Genomic DNA, 18,878 nt, shown 5'->3' with positions numbered 1-18,878 from the left:
TGCCATGAGGCACATGGCATCAACATAATCGTCATCATCATAGTCATATAAGTCAGCCCAATCATGTTCTTCAGCAATTAGACCTTTTGCTGGAACTTTGGAATCCTCTGTTTCAGCCACCTTAGCCTTCAGCTGATAGTATTTGTTCCTATATTCATCAGCAGATTTAGAAGGGTTAGTTTTGGGAGCTGCAGGAGTGGGAATAGAGACTTTGCACTCCTTCTGGTAGTGGCCTTTTCTGCCACACCTCCAGCACTCTTCCTGTGATTTATCAACAGGAGGTTTGAGGGGAGCAACCGTTTTGCGATTATTCCACCTTCTGGAGTATTTTCTACCAGCAACAAGGGCAAATCCCATAAAGTCATTGACCAAATCTTGTTTCTCTTCATTATCCAGCTCATCAATGAGAGTCTGAATAGGTGCTGGAAGATTTGAAATACTGGCACCATCATAGAGATCGATGGGCTCAGTAGAAACAAGAGCGATAGGGTCAGAAATAGGATGGGAGGAGATGCTGACAGAGGAAGAAGAAGAAGAAGAAGGGCCAGCATGTCTTTTGGCATCAGCAGAGGCTCGAATGTTTTGAGCCAATGCTCTCTCTTCAAATTGAAGAGTGCCAAAAAGTTCTTCAAGATCAAAATCTTGAATTTTCTTCGTTGTACGAAGAGTTTGTCTTAAGTTTTGCCACTTAAGAGGAAGAGAGTCGATGAATTTATGACATACTTCAAAGTTATCATGAGTAATGCCAACATTTGTCATATCATTGAGCAACCCTTTAAAGCGAGTATAGGTGCTCTCAAGACTTTCATCAGGAAGAGAGAAGAAGTTTTCATAAGCTCTTTTCAAATCAATTTTCTTGATTTTGATGAGGTCAGCAGATCCTTCATAGGTGCTGACTAGTCTATCCCATACTTCCTTTGAAGAGGGATACTTGATGACTAGCTTCATGATTTCAGTGGGAAGAGTAACGATAATCATGTTTTTCAATCTAGCGTCAAGATTTACCAGCTTTCTTTCTTCATCTATCCATTGAACCTCTGGTTTAATCAGGTCAGTGACTATTTCAGGAGCTTCAGGTGTAGCTCCTGGAGTCCTTTGGACATACATCGGTACGTATGGACCCTTAGTTAATATGGTCATTAAATAGGGTTCCACACCAGAGATGTGAAGAAGCATCATCTCCTTCCAAGACCCAAAATCCTTGGGCTCGAACTTAGGAGGTTTCGACACATAGCTAAAGTCACGTGTGTTGACTAGGCTGGGAACAGAAGACATGTTCTTGTTTTAGAAAGAAAGGGTTTCAAGAAAAATTAAAGAACAGAAGTTTTAAATGTAAACACAAGGAGGCAAACAGATCTTGTTCCAATGATTTAGGAACGGTGGCTCTGATACCACTTGATGGTCCACGAATGCACAACTTATGTTATACTTAAATTAGACAAGAAAGTAAATAAGCAGGTAAATAACAAGAATAATAACAAGTTCAATTGTAATAAATCAATGCAAGGATAATCATATGTATCATTGATTAAACGATGAATACATAGTTGATCTTACACACTTGACTTACAAGAATACAAAAGAACAGAGGTAATTGCTAAGTCTAGACACACTAAAAACTTGAACAATTACAAGTGATACACACTTTCAAGGTGACTAACACACTTGATACAATGCGGCTGTGTTGCTTTTTATAGAGAAGGATTAGGGCAACACAGCCTTCTTTGATGGTGACTTGATGGTGGTTGTTGATATCCCATTGGCTCATGGTACTTGAATCATGTGCCCTTGTCTTGTTTACCAAATCGGGTATGAGAGAGAGAACCCTTGCTTTGGTCCCAACATGTACCTTTGCCATTCAAGGCAAATTACAGTTGGTTAACCACCATGTGACTTCTTGTCTTCATTTGATTTGAATTCTTCCCGCCATGAACAACATGTTGGAGCATTCAACTTGCTGAAAAGGTCACTTCACCTGCTGATGACTTGCTGAATACTTGCTGATGACACACGTCAGCGAGCAAGTCTTCTTCAGCGAATCCCAGACTTAACATAAAGTTATACTCAAAAAAGGAATGAAAAATTCAATGTAAATACTGAATGCTAAATCACATCAAAGGTGAATAGTGTAGCATAGTTTATTTTATACAAACTCTTCCAGGGAATCAATATCTTACGAGTAACTTTGAATACACAATGACCGAGTTCTTATTGATGTCTTGCAAAAAAGTAATTTGATTTTCATTATCCATGATTGTTAAAAACAATAAACGTAGTAGCTGGTTCGTGGGACTTTTAATGATTTCGTGTATTGTGACATTATTTGTAAGACTCGATTTATATAAGAAAAATCTGTATCTAAATATAGTTTGATTCTAGTCGCCAATAACAAAAAAAATTATCCTAATTATAGTCTGATTACAATTACTAATAAAAACAATATTACAATTACTTTGATTACAATAACTGATATAAAATAAAATACTAATGTAAATATAAATTTGTATTAATCTAAATGTTATAACATTTCTAAATTTTAACTAAAATTTGTTATTAAATATACATTATGCAATAAAGTATTAATTATATTTAAATTGGGTTAAAGTGTAAATTGGTAATAAAAAACCAAAAAATATAAATTAATTTAGACATATGTTAATTTAATTAATTTTGAGAAATTGAAAGTTGTAATTGGTCAATTGAAGTTAAGTTAGTTGCCTTTTAGTATATATAAATATAAAGATAAATACGAGTATTTTGTTATGCTCTAGCGTCTTGCTAGTTTTTCCTAATTAATATAAGTTTAATGTTAAAAGAAAGTACTTGTCTAGCTACTTAGATTGGTACCAGATTTAAATTTCTCAAATGTATAAAGATTTATGATATATTTTATTATAAAATGGTGAATACAATTACAATCCGGCATACACGAGGATGGGTAACGGTGGTGGTGGTTACGTTGACGACGAGTGATATGATGGTGATAGCGAGTAGTGTAATTTATTGGCAGTGTAATTATTTTAAGAGCTAAGAATTATAAATTAGTGAGGGTATTACAAATATATTAAATACGTAACTTAAATAGACATATTTAAAATAATGAATAAATGAGGGGGACATTTTGAGATAAACAACTTCTTAGTTGAAAAAAAAATAAAAAAATTATAATGTAATATACATATGTAACTAAAAACCCTTGGAAGTTCAGTTGGAAGTTCAATATTTAAGAAACAAACTCGTAAAATTAAATGAAAAGATTGTAAGTAAAATTAAATGAAAAGAATATAATTTTAAAACATTAAACTCACATATTTTATCTCATAATTTTGTAATCTTTATTGACGATATTTGTTGTATTATTTTTTATTTGCCATATTTGTTACATATTAACATCTTTGAGGTATTTTTGATTTAGCTCGATATATTACAACGTATAATTTTCCATTTGTGAATTGAAATTGAACATTGTGGATACAAATCAATACTAAAATTAGTTAATAACAATTTCAATAACCACTTAGCTTTTAGTTGAATTGATAATATGTTTAGTTGAATTGATAATATGTGTAGAAGAAGATGGATAATATAAATAGTATAAGTGTATAACTAAAATGTATAAAATAAAATATAATAAAAAGTTTAATGAACAATTTAAAAACCAACACATCATCAAAAACAATGTTGAATACTTTTATAGATTGAGTTGGTTTTTTTTTTTCTATCGGGTATTTGGAATAAACATTTCTACTTCGAGTGAGTTCTTTAGCGCGAACCCGGTTAGGATAACATATGTTAGAACTCTCGCTATGAAATCGCGATACGAAGTTTCTAGCAAAATTCAGTTTGATTTTTTTTTTTTTTTTAAGAATGATGAGTAGTCCCTGCATGTACGGCAACACATACATACAAAGATAAGATTGAAATAAAGAAGCATGTAAAATAACGACAATAAACACAAGTTCCTATACCTACTCACCATATTGAATCTCTATATAACACCAAAAGATGGAGTTTGTTTATATGCACATAACAATCTCCCAATTTGTTTTCTTTCTTCTCAATGGATCCTTTGCTTCTCACTATCTTACTCCTTGTAATCACACTTATTATAATCTTCATAGTGATTAACTTTTGCCGTGGCAAGAACCTTCCACCAACTATATTCCCAACCATCCCAATAATTGGTCACCTTTATCTCGTGAAACCACCTCTTTTCCGAACCCTTTCCAAACTAACTGCCGAACATGGTCCGATCCTTCTCCTTCGTTTCGGTTTTCGCAACGTCCTCGTTGTCTCTTCCCCTTCGATTACCGAACAGTGTTTCACTAAAGACAACGACATCATTTTCGCTAACCGTCCAAAATTACTTTTCGCTAGAATTCTTGCATATAACTCTAGAAACACGGCTTGGGCCAACTACGGCCCATATTTTATCAACTTACGGAAAATCGCTAGTACCGAGTTTTTTTCCGCTATGCGGGTAGAAGATTTTAAAGCCGTACGTGCGAACGAAGGACTAATTATGGTACGTAACATTGTGCCCGATAGTGCTTTGCATGTGGACTTAAGTTCGATAATAGGCGACTTTTTTACGAATAATGTAATAATGATGGTGGCCGGGAGACGGTTTTCTGGTGAAGATGAAGCGGTAGGGAAACAACTTCAAGAGATTGTTAGGGAAACGTTTGAGTTCGGAAATGGGGTGAATTTAGGAGATTATTTGCCGTTTTTGGAATGGCTTGGATTTACTAAAGAATTGGAGGCGAGGATGTGGGAATGTGTGGAGAAAAGAGATACCTTCTTTAGTAATATGCTTGAAGAGTTTAAAGAAGGGAAAGGGGATTTAGTTGACAAGAGTATTACCATGATTGGTGTGATGTTGAAGCTACAAGAACAGGATCCTAAATATTGGCCCGATGAAATTATTTCAGCCGTTTTGTTGGTAAGACGTACAACTTATGTTATATCTATCTTATACTATTAATATATGGTGATCGATCATATGCTATATATAGATAGGTTCTGATTTAAATAAAACTAAGTAAATACTTACAACAATTTTTTTTCACAAAAATCATAGTGAATATATTGTGATATGAATTTTCGTGAATCAGTTTTATCAGTGGTAGAGCCAGGATTTTTATCTTGTGGTCACCGAACAGTTTTCATGATACTAATAGGTGTAAAGTTAAACTACAAAATTTAATTACTCTAGTATGGGGTTGCCAATTACCTTAAAACTGATTAAATACTTAGAAATAGTACTAAAAATATAGAGTTTTATAAAAATTGTGAGATTGCCATGACCACCAGTGGCCACCACATAGCTCCTACATTGAGTTCTATCATGATCTAATGCTAACCAAGATGTTACTATATTTGTTTTACTTTAAATCATATATATATATGTATATGATTTCAGAAGTTATTGAATCAAACATGTATCAATCTTTATGATTTCAGAATCTGTTAGCCGATGCTATTGAAATATGTTCGTCAACTCTGGTATGGGCTCTTTCGTTACTTGTCAACAACCCGAGTGTTCTACAGAAAGCACAAACTGAAATCGACAATCTAGTGGGCAGCGATCGTCTTGTTGAAGAATCAGACTTAATTAGTTTACCTTACCTTGATCATGTTTTCAAGGAGACAATCCGATTGTACCCTCCAGTCCCAATACTAGTACCTCACGAGAGTTCGGAGGATTGTGTAGTCGAAGGTTATAACATTCCAAGTGGAACTATGCTAATAGTCAATCAATGGGCGATACACCGTGATCCTAAATTGTGGACTGACCCAGAAAGTTTTGTACCCGAAAGGTTTGACGGGTCAGAAAGCACAATACCTAAGTATAAGTACATGCCATTTGGGACCGGAGTAAGGGGGTGTCCAGCGGATAAATTGGCTTACCCTGCGATTGGGCTGGGGTTAGCTTTGCTTATACAATGTTTTGATTGGGAAAGGATTAGTGAAGACTTGGTTGATATGACTGAAGCCGGTGGGCTCATAATGACAAAAGCCGAGCCTTTGGTAGCCAAGTGTACACCACGTCCAATACAGCAGGAGTTAATATCTCGCAAGGGCTGATCAAGTCCGTCCGTCCTCGAGAAATCTTCTCAAACAGTTATGGCTTGAGGGCTTTAATAAATCAAAAATATCCTTTTATTATCTTTTTACAAGTTGAATAATGTTTATTGTAGAATTATACACAAAGTTTTAATTACTCTGTGTATAAATGTATTTTGATTTGATAGTTGGGCCGATTGGATTTCATTCAATGTTAGTTGCCCTGTTTTCCGTTTGTTGTGGCCGTATTATTGCATTAATTATATTAACCGGACGTATATCAAATATTCAAATGTGTAATTTTATAACTAAACTAGAGCCACGATGATTATTGATTACAAAAAATTTAACATCAAACATCAATTAGCACCGCAAGGTTGAAAGAATATCAAGTTATAAAAAGATATATAACAGTAATAGTAAAACAATGATTTAGCTCAATAAGTTTCAATTGATAAAAAAAATTTTACATATAGAACTGAAGGGTATTTAATTATATGCTTCTAAAGTTGTTCAGCACAATTAATAGTCTACCCTCTAAATTCCGACATGAATAAAGAGGGTCTTGACACAATTAGGGTCTTTTACTTCTTATCCGAACAAATCGAGTACACTTGTTGCTTATATATATCCTACAAATCCTAAATTAACAAAAATGTATTAGAATTTGTTATCAATAACAACATATCATAAAAAAACAATTGAATATGAGCTACATCATATATATATAATACTTTCTTTCTTTTACTTTTCAAATAGGCGTGTAGCATGCACCATTTAAAAAGTCACAAGTTTTTAAACTATATACTACCTCCGTCCCACTAAAAGTGTCCATTTTTGTTTTGTCAAAGTCTTTCCTTTGTATCTTTGACCATAAATATCTTTTATTGCATTATATAATATTTGATGAAAGTTATACTCAATGAAAACATATCGAAAGCTCTATCAACTCATATAACTTTTATCAAATATTATACATAATAAATAAAAAATATTTAAGTTCAAAGTTGCGAGACAAAGACTTTGAAAATTCAAAAGTGGACACTTTTAATGAGACGGAGGGAATATTTGTTTTTAATGTTTAGCTATTACATCTCTAAGGGGAGATCTAATCTCATAATATGCTCCATGTGCTTTGCGACAGGCAAATATATATTCAATTCAAATATACACGGTGAGGTGAATATATATGTAAAGATTGTCCGCTAACTTCTCACATTAAGGGCTTGTTTGTGTTTAAGTGACTGAATAGAAAAGGTGAGTGAATGAATATACAATATATAGATTAAGTGAATATAGTTATATTTTGGTTTACTAAGTCAAAAACAAACATATTTTCTTGACTTAATGGATTAAAACAATTAAAATTAAGTCATGACTTTTTAATTAAGAGTTTATCAAACACCACCTAAATAAGGACCTAAATCATTTATCATTCATATATAAAAAATAGTCCTAATATCCGTATAATACGGTAGCTATATAGATTGTATTATAAAAATATGAATATGCCTCAAACAAGATTCGTGGGTATGAAATAAATTGTGGTTAAAGTAGATCGATGATCGAAGCTAAATTATAATTAATATTTATATCATATATGTTTAGTTAAAGTTTTAGATTTACCTTCAATTTTTAGAATCACATCAAAAGCTTGTAAGCATAGTGGATGACGACAAATAGCATTGTGAATTCGGATCGTAAACTCAAAATTTTGACGTCTTCATGCTAACAATTATTATAAGTAATATTAGTAATTAATTGGAGTTGAAGAATTGAGAAAAAAAATAGACAATTTATTAATGTGAAAACGATCGATCAAATAAGGTTATAATATCTCTTGTATTAATAAGTCAATAATTAGAGTTTAAATCTAAGTCTAATTAAGAAATTGAACCTATATACAATTGAAAAAGCTAATTTAATGAAATAAACAAATTAAAAGAACATGTGTCGATAAAGAATTATGCCACGTGTTGTTTCAAAAATATCTCAATCATGTTTTAGTTTATTGGTAGATAATAATAATAATAAATCATTATTATGTAAAGGATCCCACATATGAAATTAAGTTAAAAAGTTGGATTGTAATAAGAAGTTACCAAATATTTTTTACTATAAGTTGGTTTTTGGATAGTGATTTCACATATAAAATTAAGTTAAAAAGTTGGATTGTAATTAGAAGTTACAAAATATTTTTTATTATAAGTTGGTTTTTGGACAGTGATTCATACACCACTATATCTTAATGGTACATCCATGGGTTGCTCAACAATATTATGAGATTTGACGATTAATTTAGACCAAAGATCTAAAGCCCCAATATTTTGTAAGTCAAACTTAATGTTTGGACTTTAGACTAAGTACCAATATATAATCACATTGCAATAATACCTTTATTAGTTTTAGCATTAACATTTACATTATTTATTACTAGTAGTTCAATAACATAAGACGAATTGTCTTTTTTTTTTGCTTTTTCTTGTTTACTTTAATGAACTAGGCCTTCAAGATTGACTTCGTTTAAGGTCTCTAAAAACATTATGCTAACATATTTCCAAGGTTGTAAAACTCTTTTGATTAGGACGACTACCCAAAATAAACTCATGACTTCCTATTTCACCGAGTCGAGTCCGAGTCACGAGTTCTTCAACCTCGATTCAGACAAATGATGATGATACATGAATCTTTCAACTAATCTTACATTTAATTTTTCCAATTTTGAATTATATGTTACTATTTTTAAACAATTATGTTCAAGTTTAAAGTTGAGAATATATTTTTAAAGTTTTGTTTCATATAATTTCAACAATACTTAGTTTGTATATAAGACTTCAATCCGAGTTCTCCCGAGTCGAGTCAGAGTTTTCAAAAACTCCTGACTCCCCCTTACCGAGTCAAATCCAAAAGTTCTCCGCATATTACATATTACTGTATAAACTGTGTACTGTAACACGTTGAAAAAGTACAGATCACTATCTTTATTAAAAGGGTTTTGTTAATGACAACCCTTAGGGTTGTCAGTAAAAACTAATTGTTTGCATTAAAATTTGTACTTTACTGTTAGAAAAATTAGAAGGTAATTTTTAATATATAATATACAAGTTTTTAAATATGTAATAACTTGTTAGTGATAGCCCTTAGAAGTATCATTATCATTTTACTAATTAAAATTTGGATGCAATTTCAACTTTCAAAGTATTTTAGTGTAGTAGTCAAACTATGAAGTCAATGGTCAAAATATGTTTTGCTCCATGTGATTAGCCGTTAGCGGCACGCGGCGATAGATCCAAAGGCCTTCACATAAAATTATCCCTTTTAATTTGAGGCTAAATTTCGAGATCCAGAGATCAGCGATGATAATAATATTTTTACCTATCAGATATCAGTCGATCATCCAGTACAACTAACCTAATTTTTTGTTTGTTATTTTCGTTATTCTTGTTGTCCAATTAGTTCAATAAAACTAGTTTCTTTAAATTTTATTTAAGTTTCCTTTTTGAATTATGTTTATGATATATTAATGTTACTTTTTGTTTTTCTTGAACTTTATAACCTATATTTTATTATAAAATATCTATTTGGTATTATTTTTGGTCGATTGTATGACTATTCATTATTCTTTACCAAGTGTTGTCCAATTAGTCCAATAAAACCAGTTTTTTCAATTTTTATTTAAGTTTTATTTTTGAATTATGTTAATGATACTTTAATGTTACTTTTTGGTTTTTTTAACTTTATAACTTATATTTTATTATGAAATACCTAATTTAGTATTATTTTTAGTCGATTGTAATTTATTTTGACTATTTTAATTGTAGGTAAGAAAGTATGTTATCATCCATGCCAAACCTGTACAGTGCTCTTAGTATGAATTATGAAGCATGTTTTCTAACCTAAACATGTTTTCGTTTAACATGGGAAAGGAAGATTTAAAGCTAGGAAGTCAAAGATATCTTTTCATGGTAAGTATTAGGGATGTGCAAATGGTCCGACCCGTGAAAACCCAACCCGACCCGTGAATGCATGAAAATTGAAATCGTGACCCGACCCGTGAAGGTCCGGGTCGGTTCGGGTCGGGTACGGGTGGGTCTCGGGTTTTCTTCACGTTTTTTCGGTTTTTGCCTTCACACGACCCGACCCGCGTGACCCGTGACCCGCGAATGCAACAAAAACGTGACCCGTGACCCGGCCCATTTGTCCAACGGGTGGGTCGGTTCGGGCCGGCTCCGGGTCGGTTTCGAGTCGAGCGCGGGTCAACGGTTCTTTTGCTCATCCCTAGTAATTAAGTATATCTTCTACTTCTCATTCTCTTCCAACTATAAATAAATGGGATTTTCTAGGCTGTGCCTAATAGGCACATGATTTTTACATTAATTAGACATCAATTTCTATTTACAAGTGATACTTCACAATTAATGAGATTAATATTTTTTATTATTCCAATTCTAGCCTTTGATTTTATTTAATATTGTTTTTAATATGTATAAAATGTGGGAAAATATATTACAATGAACTTTTATCCCAATTGGATTTAACGACCTCCTCGGTGATTTTGCATATCAATTCTTACAAAGTGTAAGCATAGCAAATATTATTTGAAGATTTTTTAGTATTTTTTTATAAGAATTTGATTATAGTATGATCTTTAACTTACTTCTTGAAATAATATTTCTTCAAAATTTCCCACTTATTTCTCATTTATAAACAGGAGATGTTTATACATATTTTTAACATAACTCTTCTATAGCTTTGTTTTAGTAGTCATTCCTCTTTTAAAAAACCAATAGCTATGCATAAACAAGTTTTTTTTTTATTTAAATGAAATCCCCATAGATGAAACTATTACAAATGTTAATCAAGAAAATATGAATTTTGTTGTAAGTTCAAACAAAGATTTTGACAAACCTTTTGTAGGTCAATGTTTTCTAAGCAAAGAAGAAGCTTTTTTTTTTTTTTTTTTAATCAAAATTTGCAAAAATGAATGGATTTTCAATACGTAAAGGAAGGTTTGCCAACAAAAATGGAGAAAAAAAGCGTCAAGATTTTTTTTTGTCATCGACAAGGAAAACCGGACGTCAAAATAGTCGATCATTCAAAAGTACAAAGAAACCAGATTTCTACAAGATGTGAATGCAAGGCTTTTATAAGAATAACATTGAGACGGACAAATGAAATATTTCCAATTAAGTGTCACATTACCAGCTTGAATCTATAGCATAATCATGAATTGGTGTCTACACAAGATTATGCTATAGATTCAATTCATGATCATGCTATAGATTCAAGTTTGTAATGTGCCATTTAATTAGAAATATTTCATTTGTCCGTCTCAATGTTATTTTTATAAAAGCTTTGCATTCACATCTTGTTGAAATCCAGTTTCTTTGTACTTTTGAATGATCGACCATTTTGACGTCCGGTTTTCCTTGTTGATGACAAAAAAAAATCCCGATGCTTTTTTTTTCCATTTTTGTTGTCAAAACTTCCTTTACTTACGAAAAATCCATTCCTTTTTGTAACATTTTAATAAAAAAAAACAAAAGTTTCTTCTTCGCTTAGAAAACATTGACCTACAAAAGGTTTGTCAAAAACTTTGTTTGAACTTATATCGAAATTGATATTTTCTTGATTAACATTTGTATATAGTTTCATCTATGGGAATTTCCTTTAAATAAAAAAAAACTTGTTTATGCATAGCTATTGGTATTTTGAAAAGAAAAATGACAAATAAAACAAAACTATAGAAGAGTTATGTTAAAAATATGTATAAACATGTCTTATTTATAAATGTGAAATAAGTGGAAAATTTTGGAGGAAATATTATTTCAAGAAGTTATTTAAAGATCATACTATAATCAAATTCTTAAAAGAAAATACTAAAAAATATTCAAATAATATTTGCCATGCTTACATTTCGTAAGAATTGATTGCAAAATCAACGAGGAGGTTGTTAAATCCAATTAGAATGAAAGTTCATTGTACTATAATTTTCCCAGATTTTATACACACTAAAAACAATATCAAATAAAATCAAAGGATAGAATTGGAATAAGAAAAAAGATATTAATCTCATTAATTGTAAACTATCACTTTTAAATAGAAACTAATGGCTAATTAATGTAAAACTCATATACCTACGTACAGTCTAGCTAGAAATCCCTTTTACTAATCATATATTTGGAGTATTAAATGGAAATTATGACACTAGAGTACCCATCTGATCAACTAAACTAGCAACAACAAATACAATCTGCATTTCGTATTTCATTTCTCTTTATCACGAGATATCAGTCTTTTTCTTTAACGTTTTGTCACTTTGGCAGGGCTTATACATCTTTCTATCGGTCTTGCTGGGATGAAGCTGTCACTAATGTAACAACCGTCTTAGAAATGTAGTAAATAAAACCTACAAATTTCATCAAAGTTCTAGACGTGCTTTAGACTCAAGATATATGCTCACATATAGGTCAATTCGATCTTAAACCTTAGAATTATATGACGAGTTTATAATTTAATACGATAAAATACTAGATTTCGAGTCGTAAACGATCGTATTTAAGGAAGTTCTAGTCCAAAAATGTTCACAAATAGTCCCTACATTTATTAGGTTCATTTAATATTGAAAAACTATAAATAGAATATCTTAGAGAGAGAGACTCATTCTCCCATCTTCTCCATCTTTCTCCACTCTCTCTCTAAAAACACACACTTGCAGCCACTATTTTCACACACAAAAATCACCTTTTGATTTTGGATTGTTAAACCAAAATTTCTTGTACTTTTAGCTTCTTTGTGATAATCAAAACATATTTCTAGCATCAAATTTCAGGTAACAACAATAAATCTTGAGTTTTTGATCAAAATAAAAGTGTACTTTTTCAAGTTTATGTTCTTGATGATTTGGTCCATTTTGATGTGAAAAACGTGTTAAAAGTTAATGGGTTTGAGTCTAAATGTGTTTAGTAACCTTTTTGTGAACAAATTTGAGTCATAACACGCTTTAATCTACAAAACCCATTTTTGAAAATAAGGAAAAACTTGTTCTTGATGTGCCACACCTTAATCATGGTATAGATGGTCTTGAAATCGTTAAAAGTGTTAATGGTTAGTGTTATTATGTATATATGTACTATATTGATGTTCTAACAAGTTCCGGAATCAATCTAGATCTTAGTATGTTGATTAAACTCTTGGTTTCAGCCGTGGGGGAGCCTAAAACGATCTCCCTAGGACGATCTTGAGCCCAAGATTGTCCTGGGCACCTTGATTCTTGGTTCTTGCTCGTTCGTTCTTGTGTGATGTTGTGATGTGTTGGTACGTTTATTGGGTAACCGATCCTTTGGATTGGTTTAGCTCAAACACTTGATCATGAAATGATCTTGTGACTTGTTCATGTCTTCAAATGAAACGATCTTGAGTTCATAAGTAACTAAAACGATCTTGAACAATGTAACTTGAAACGATCTTAAGCTAGACAACTAAGACGATCTTGAGTATGGTCTTGTAAAACGATCTTGACCCCTTGCACCTGAAACGATCTTGACCTAGGAAGAACCTAGGACGATCTTGAAGAGCATCCTGGACGATCCTGGCTAGCCAGTGGGACAATCTTGGCTAGCCAGAGGGACGATCTTGACTTCCAAACCCTAGAACAACTTTGTTCTTTCCTTAAACAACTTGAGCTTATTCTATATCACACCACACTTGATCCTTAATCACCTAATCAGTCCATAACAACATTATCACTTGCTTAAACACCTCAAAGGCTGATCATTGACACCAAGGCTAGTTCATAATTCGGTCTAATACAACGTACAAAGTGTAAACCCTAATTAAAGTACAATTAAGACATGTTCTATCTTGATCATCAAAGTACGAGTTCTATGACTAATTAAATTGAGATGCTAAAGACTAAAGTTCATTTCTAAAGGCGCATACAACTCATTATTACGATAAGTACTTATGTGTGAGTTCAAAGATGTTCATTTCGAGTCTAGTTTATGTAAAACACTTTTGAGTCAAAACGTTCAAAGATCTTTAAGGGACCAAATCATCAGTTCATCAAGAACAATTCAGTGAATAATTAATCACAAGAACTAATACATGTATCCATCTATGCTCAATGAATTGTGATTAGGTTGACATCAAGACATACTTGGATTCGAATAGATATATCTTACTTATATCTGTGCTCATACTCTGTGCTTGTAGAACTACGCTTGTAGCAGATCACTGTGAGTCTTCGTAGCCCCTTTTTCTTTACTTACATTTTGGGGTGAAAGGAATACTACTTATGCTTTTATACATGCCGTAACTGCTTTTACTACTCCATGGCTATATGAATACTTGATACTATTAGCCGGTCCTGTTGAGGATTGTGTGTGGTCGATTGATACTATTAGCAGGTCCTGTTGAGGATTGTGTGTGCTCGATTGATACTATTAGCCGGTCCTGTTGAGGATTGTGTGTGCTCGATTGATACTATTAGCCGGTCCTGTTGAGGATTGTGTGTGCTCGATTGATACTTTTAGCCGGTCCTGTTGAGGATTGTGTGTGCTCGCTTACTTATGTGCAAGTTGATCTTTAGCCATTACATACTACTTTACAATTGAACTCAATTGACGGCATAAAACGCTTTTATACTACTTGTTTATACTCAAACCTACGAACTCACCAACCTTTGTGTTGACACGTTTAAGTATTCCTTTCAGGTAATCAAGCTAATAGTGGCTAGGATTGGTAGCATGGGAGTCTTAGCAGACTGCAGCCTAGGTTTCGATTTTTGCATGCTCTGGTTATGCTTGTTGGCAATATGCCTAACCGTTTCCCCTGCGCGGGAACTATCGTACTTTTATTTGAATGATTGGTTGAATTTGTGTGAGATGACTACTATTATGCCTGTTTGGTTATGAAATTTACTATGTATGCATACATTTAGTATTCCTATGTAACATCCATGTGCGCGTGTGCTTTATCTTACATCCCGAGTTTTCCGCCTTAGTCGGGGTGTTACAACTAAGCTCATATTTAGCCACCAAATCCCTCAACCGGCGTTATGAAAACTGTAAAGCAGTAGTTTAAACAACAAATCATCAACCCTGTTTTGATTAAGCAGAGTTATACATTTTGCTGCTGAGAGAGAACATCATGCATTTGGTTATCTTGTGGAGTGAAATGTATAATATTGCTTAATTAACTATATTGGTAATGTCCTTTAGATTAGCTCAATCGTTAAAAAGTCATCCCCTCATTAAAAAAGTCTTGTGTTTAAGCTTTAGGGAGGACATAGGAAATCCTTTCATGAGAGTTTGGCTTGGGTATACTCAAGTTCAAGCCTGAGGGACAGAGTTTACCTCTATTAATCGTCGTGCCTTCGGACGGATTAGTAAGGGGTTTCCCCACCATCGGGTATTTGAAATAGACATTTCTACTACGAGGGTGCTATCTAGCGCGGACCCGGTCAAGACAACGTATGCTAGACCTCTTCCTGTCGAATCACGGCACGAAGTTTACAACGAAATTCACCCTTACAAAAAACTGTATTGGTAATAGGATTAACTAATTTTTTACATGTATAAACATAACAACGGTTATGAAGAAAGACACGTAAATATATCTATAAACTTGTCTGCAGGGCCTAGGAAGTCATCTCTATGATATCTATAACATTTGATCTGTGGCATCCTTACACACTAAAATCCCGTATGCTCTCATTTTGATAGTCACCGACTCGACATATGATCGGCACTCGCAGCATGTTAAGTTGTTAACAATACGTGTTTTGATGAATTGCATCATAATATGAGTCTGTTATTAAAACTAGCTCCTGTTGACTTCCTAACATTATGTCTTAACATTAACCGTCTCATCCTTTCTACGTCGTCCCGCTTCTCACTCATAACAAACAAAACAGCAATAAGAGTGTAAACACCTCCATCCTCTCTGATCTTGACGTTATTTTCTGCCTTACAAGAACTTAGAAAAGATCGATCCCCAAACAATCATAATAGGCTCGATATGCATTTTCATTATTAAAACTTCGTACATTCTTCTAGCTCCCTTGTTTTGCCAAACAAATCGACCATAAAATAATTAATAATGATGAATATTCGGCGTTAACCCATATTCCACTATCATTTCAAAATACTTCCGTCCCTCGTCAACCAACCCTGCCTACACACAAGCACTTAATATCCCCGTGAAAGTGTACTCATTAGGTTTAACACTCGGTTTCTGCATCCTCTCAAACAAATTTATCATCTCATTAATGTAACAAATTTGTGCAGCCACAAAAACCAGCGTGAGCCAAGAAACAATGTTAGTTTCTCGCATCATGTCAAACACTACACAAACAACTTTCAAGTACCCACATTTTGCATGCAAATTAATCAACGTGGTCCCAAGTTTCACACATAGTCACATGGAACGCGGTACGATACGGTACGCGGAACGAAAACGGGTACGCGATTCGTAGGTCTCAAAAATCCGGTACGAAGGGGTAGGTTCATTCGGAACGCAAACTCGGTACGTGATACGATGTACCATTCTAGGGACGTAAATTTTACAAAACATATAAACAAATAACATATATAATAAAATTTGCTCGGTCCTCCAAGTTACGTAAAGCCATTGTTAAAATAAAAGAATTTTGTATAGCTAATGGATTTTGTCAATGAATTATAATGTCTTCTAATTACGTGAATATATAGATACTGAATATCAAAGAGTCCAGACTTTAAAAAAGGCCCAATATAAGCCCACTCCCTTATTCCTAAATATCTTTTTCCTAATATAAAAAATAGGTAACACACTTACAGCCGCTATCTTTCTCGTTTTTGACTTCTCCCCCCATCTGAAAACGATTTCTGTTTACTGGTACATCGATTTCTATTAAACGGTACGGCCAACCGAAGCTTTTAGAACACGAATTTCAAGCTGAATACATCAAATCAGGTACGCTAAATCTCACGTTCTGGATCGCGTTTTCCCATTGTTCGGTACTACTTTGTACCGCGTTTTGGTACGGAGTGTACCGTATGAAAAACGCAGGCTCACATTAACCTCCCATTTCTTCTTAATAACATATCCATGAACCGACTTTCCAAAAACAAACCCAATCACACTGATATGTATCAAACCAGAAAAAAAAAAAAAAAAAGAAAGAACAAGACAATTGATAAATAATCTGGATTAATGCCCCAGTAGCCCTAAGTTCCTAAGAACAATAATAATAATCTCCATTACCTAAAACCGTGGCCTATGGTCTTATTTAAATAAACAAGACTTCTAACCTAACTTCTTCACCAAGTTACTAATAATAATTATTATCTCTTAATCGGCCCTAAACCTCTTGGCCATTAGGCCCATCTTCTCCTTACGACCCTCTGATTCATATCATTACTCCCACCCGCAAAAAACACCTCCTCAAGGTGTTGGTTGGAAGCAGTGGTTGGAAGCAATTGTTATTCCTGGATCCCATGTTTTGATGTGTAGTGTTGCCAGTTGTAGACTATAGGAATGTAGCAGAATAGAACCCACGATAGCATTGCTTCCAGTTTTGAATTTGAAGTCATACATGGCTACAATCTATTGAAGTGAAATAAATTCACCCCGAGCAACAACATAATTAGATTGAACCGGCAAGAAAGGCTTATCTTCCTTCTTCTCAGGCTGCTTGCTGACGTCTTCCAATGTAGTATGACCAGGCTCCTTGTTTCTGCTAAAAACAACTTTCTTATGATGTATAGAATATGCTCCCTTCAATGTCAATAGCCCATAACTGAACCTGCCATCCAAATTCCAAACTCTATGGATTATTAAATTTTTCCTTCCCAACCTTTTCATTCTCTTGTTGCAATTTCTCTTCAACCACTGTTGGTTTAATAGAAGCATCATTAAACTGTCTTTCACCCTCTTCATACTCTGCATTCTCTACACGATGAGTATGCGCTGATGGTGGTGGAATTTTGGTGGGAAAAGTTGGCTGGTTTGGCAGTCGTATCTCTTCCCTAAATTCCCTCACACAGATCAAGTCCTATTCTATGTTAACCAATATGGCAGCCACCTTTTGCTGGAAATCAGCATTGACATCAATAATGGTACAAATCATAATATCCTTGGGATTTATCCCAACCGGATATTTAATGCCCCTTATGTCTTTCAGCCAAATGTTGGTCACGGGTTCGAAACCTTTGAAATACATATTGGGAAGCCCTTTCCAATGAGGTGGGGCATGAGAGTTTTCTCTAGCATTTAGTTGGTTTCCTCCAGAACGGTAGTGGGACTTCCATCGCCAGTCATGCCCTCGGATTGACTCTGCTGGTGACGTTGTCGATCTCTACCAGACGATGAATAGGCATGCCAATGAGTCCAATCACCATTGCTGTTCCAAAAAAAAAACCCCGAAAATAAAGAAAGAACAAGACAATTAATAGATAATCTGGATTAATGCCCCAGTAGCCCTAAGTTCCTAAGAACAATAATAATAATCTCCATTACCTAGAATCGTGGCCTATGGCCTTATTTAAATAAACAAAACTTCTAACCTAACTTGTTCACCAAGTTACTAATGATAATAATTTTCTCTTAAACGGCCTAAACCCTTGGGCCATTAGGCCCATCTTCTCCTTACGACCCCACACACCCATATGTGCACACGCCCTGACACACTACGCAAAGTAAAACATTGGGTTTTATCTTTTCATCCACCACCATATTACTAAACAATGCCACTCGGTTTCTTTGATCACCATGATTAACATACGCTACAATTAGGGTGGGGGGAGTACCTCCCTGCCCCTCCCCGCCAT

The 18,878-nt window shown here is 33.7% G+C and overlaps 1 protein-coding gene and 1 pseudogene across 1 annotated transcript; one reads left to right on the top strand and one right to left on the bottom strand.

The window, feature by feature from the left end:
• The first annotated feature begins 4,046 nt into the window (after window positions 1-4,046).
• On the top strand, window positions 4,047-6,278 carry LOC122589804 (cytochrome P450 81Q32-like). Its single transcript, XM_043762124.1, has 2 exons — window positions 4,047-4,942; window positions 5,464-6,278. Exons 1-2 carry the CDS (start codon window positions 4,061-4,063, stop codon window positions 6,085-6,087), a joined length of 1,506 nt encoding a protein of 501 aa, XP_043618059.1. The 5' UTR covers window positions 4,047-4,060; the 3' UTR covers window positions 6,088-6,278.
• Window positions 6,279-15,863: 9,585 nt separating this feature from the next.
• LOC122587687 lies at window positions 15,864-18,878 on the bottom strand (annotated as a pseudogene).

This window comes from Erigeron canadensis, chromosome 2, assembly GCF_010389155.1.
Source record: "Erigeron canadensis isolate Cc75 chromosome 2, C_canadensis_v1, whole genome shotgun sequence".
In the NCBI taxonomy this organism is placed as follows: domain Eukaryota; kingdom Viridiplantae; phylum Streptophyta; class Magnoliopsida; order Asterales; family Asteraceae; genus Erigeron; species Erigeron canadensis.
This window is presented reverse-complemented; position numbering and strand designations above follow the sequence as displayed.

Excerpts from the sequence above, each read along its gene's own strand:
- LOC122589804 (XM_043762124.1), top strand. The coding sequence starts at position 4,061 with ATGGATCCTTTGCTTCTCACTATCTTACTCCTTGTAATCACACTTATT. Across the intron at positions 4,943-5,463 it reads TTATTTCAGCCGTTTTGTTG|AATCTGTTAGCCGATGCTAT; the intron begins GTAAGACGTACA and ends TTATGATTTCAG.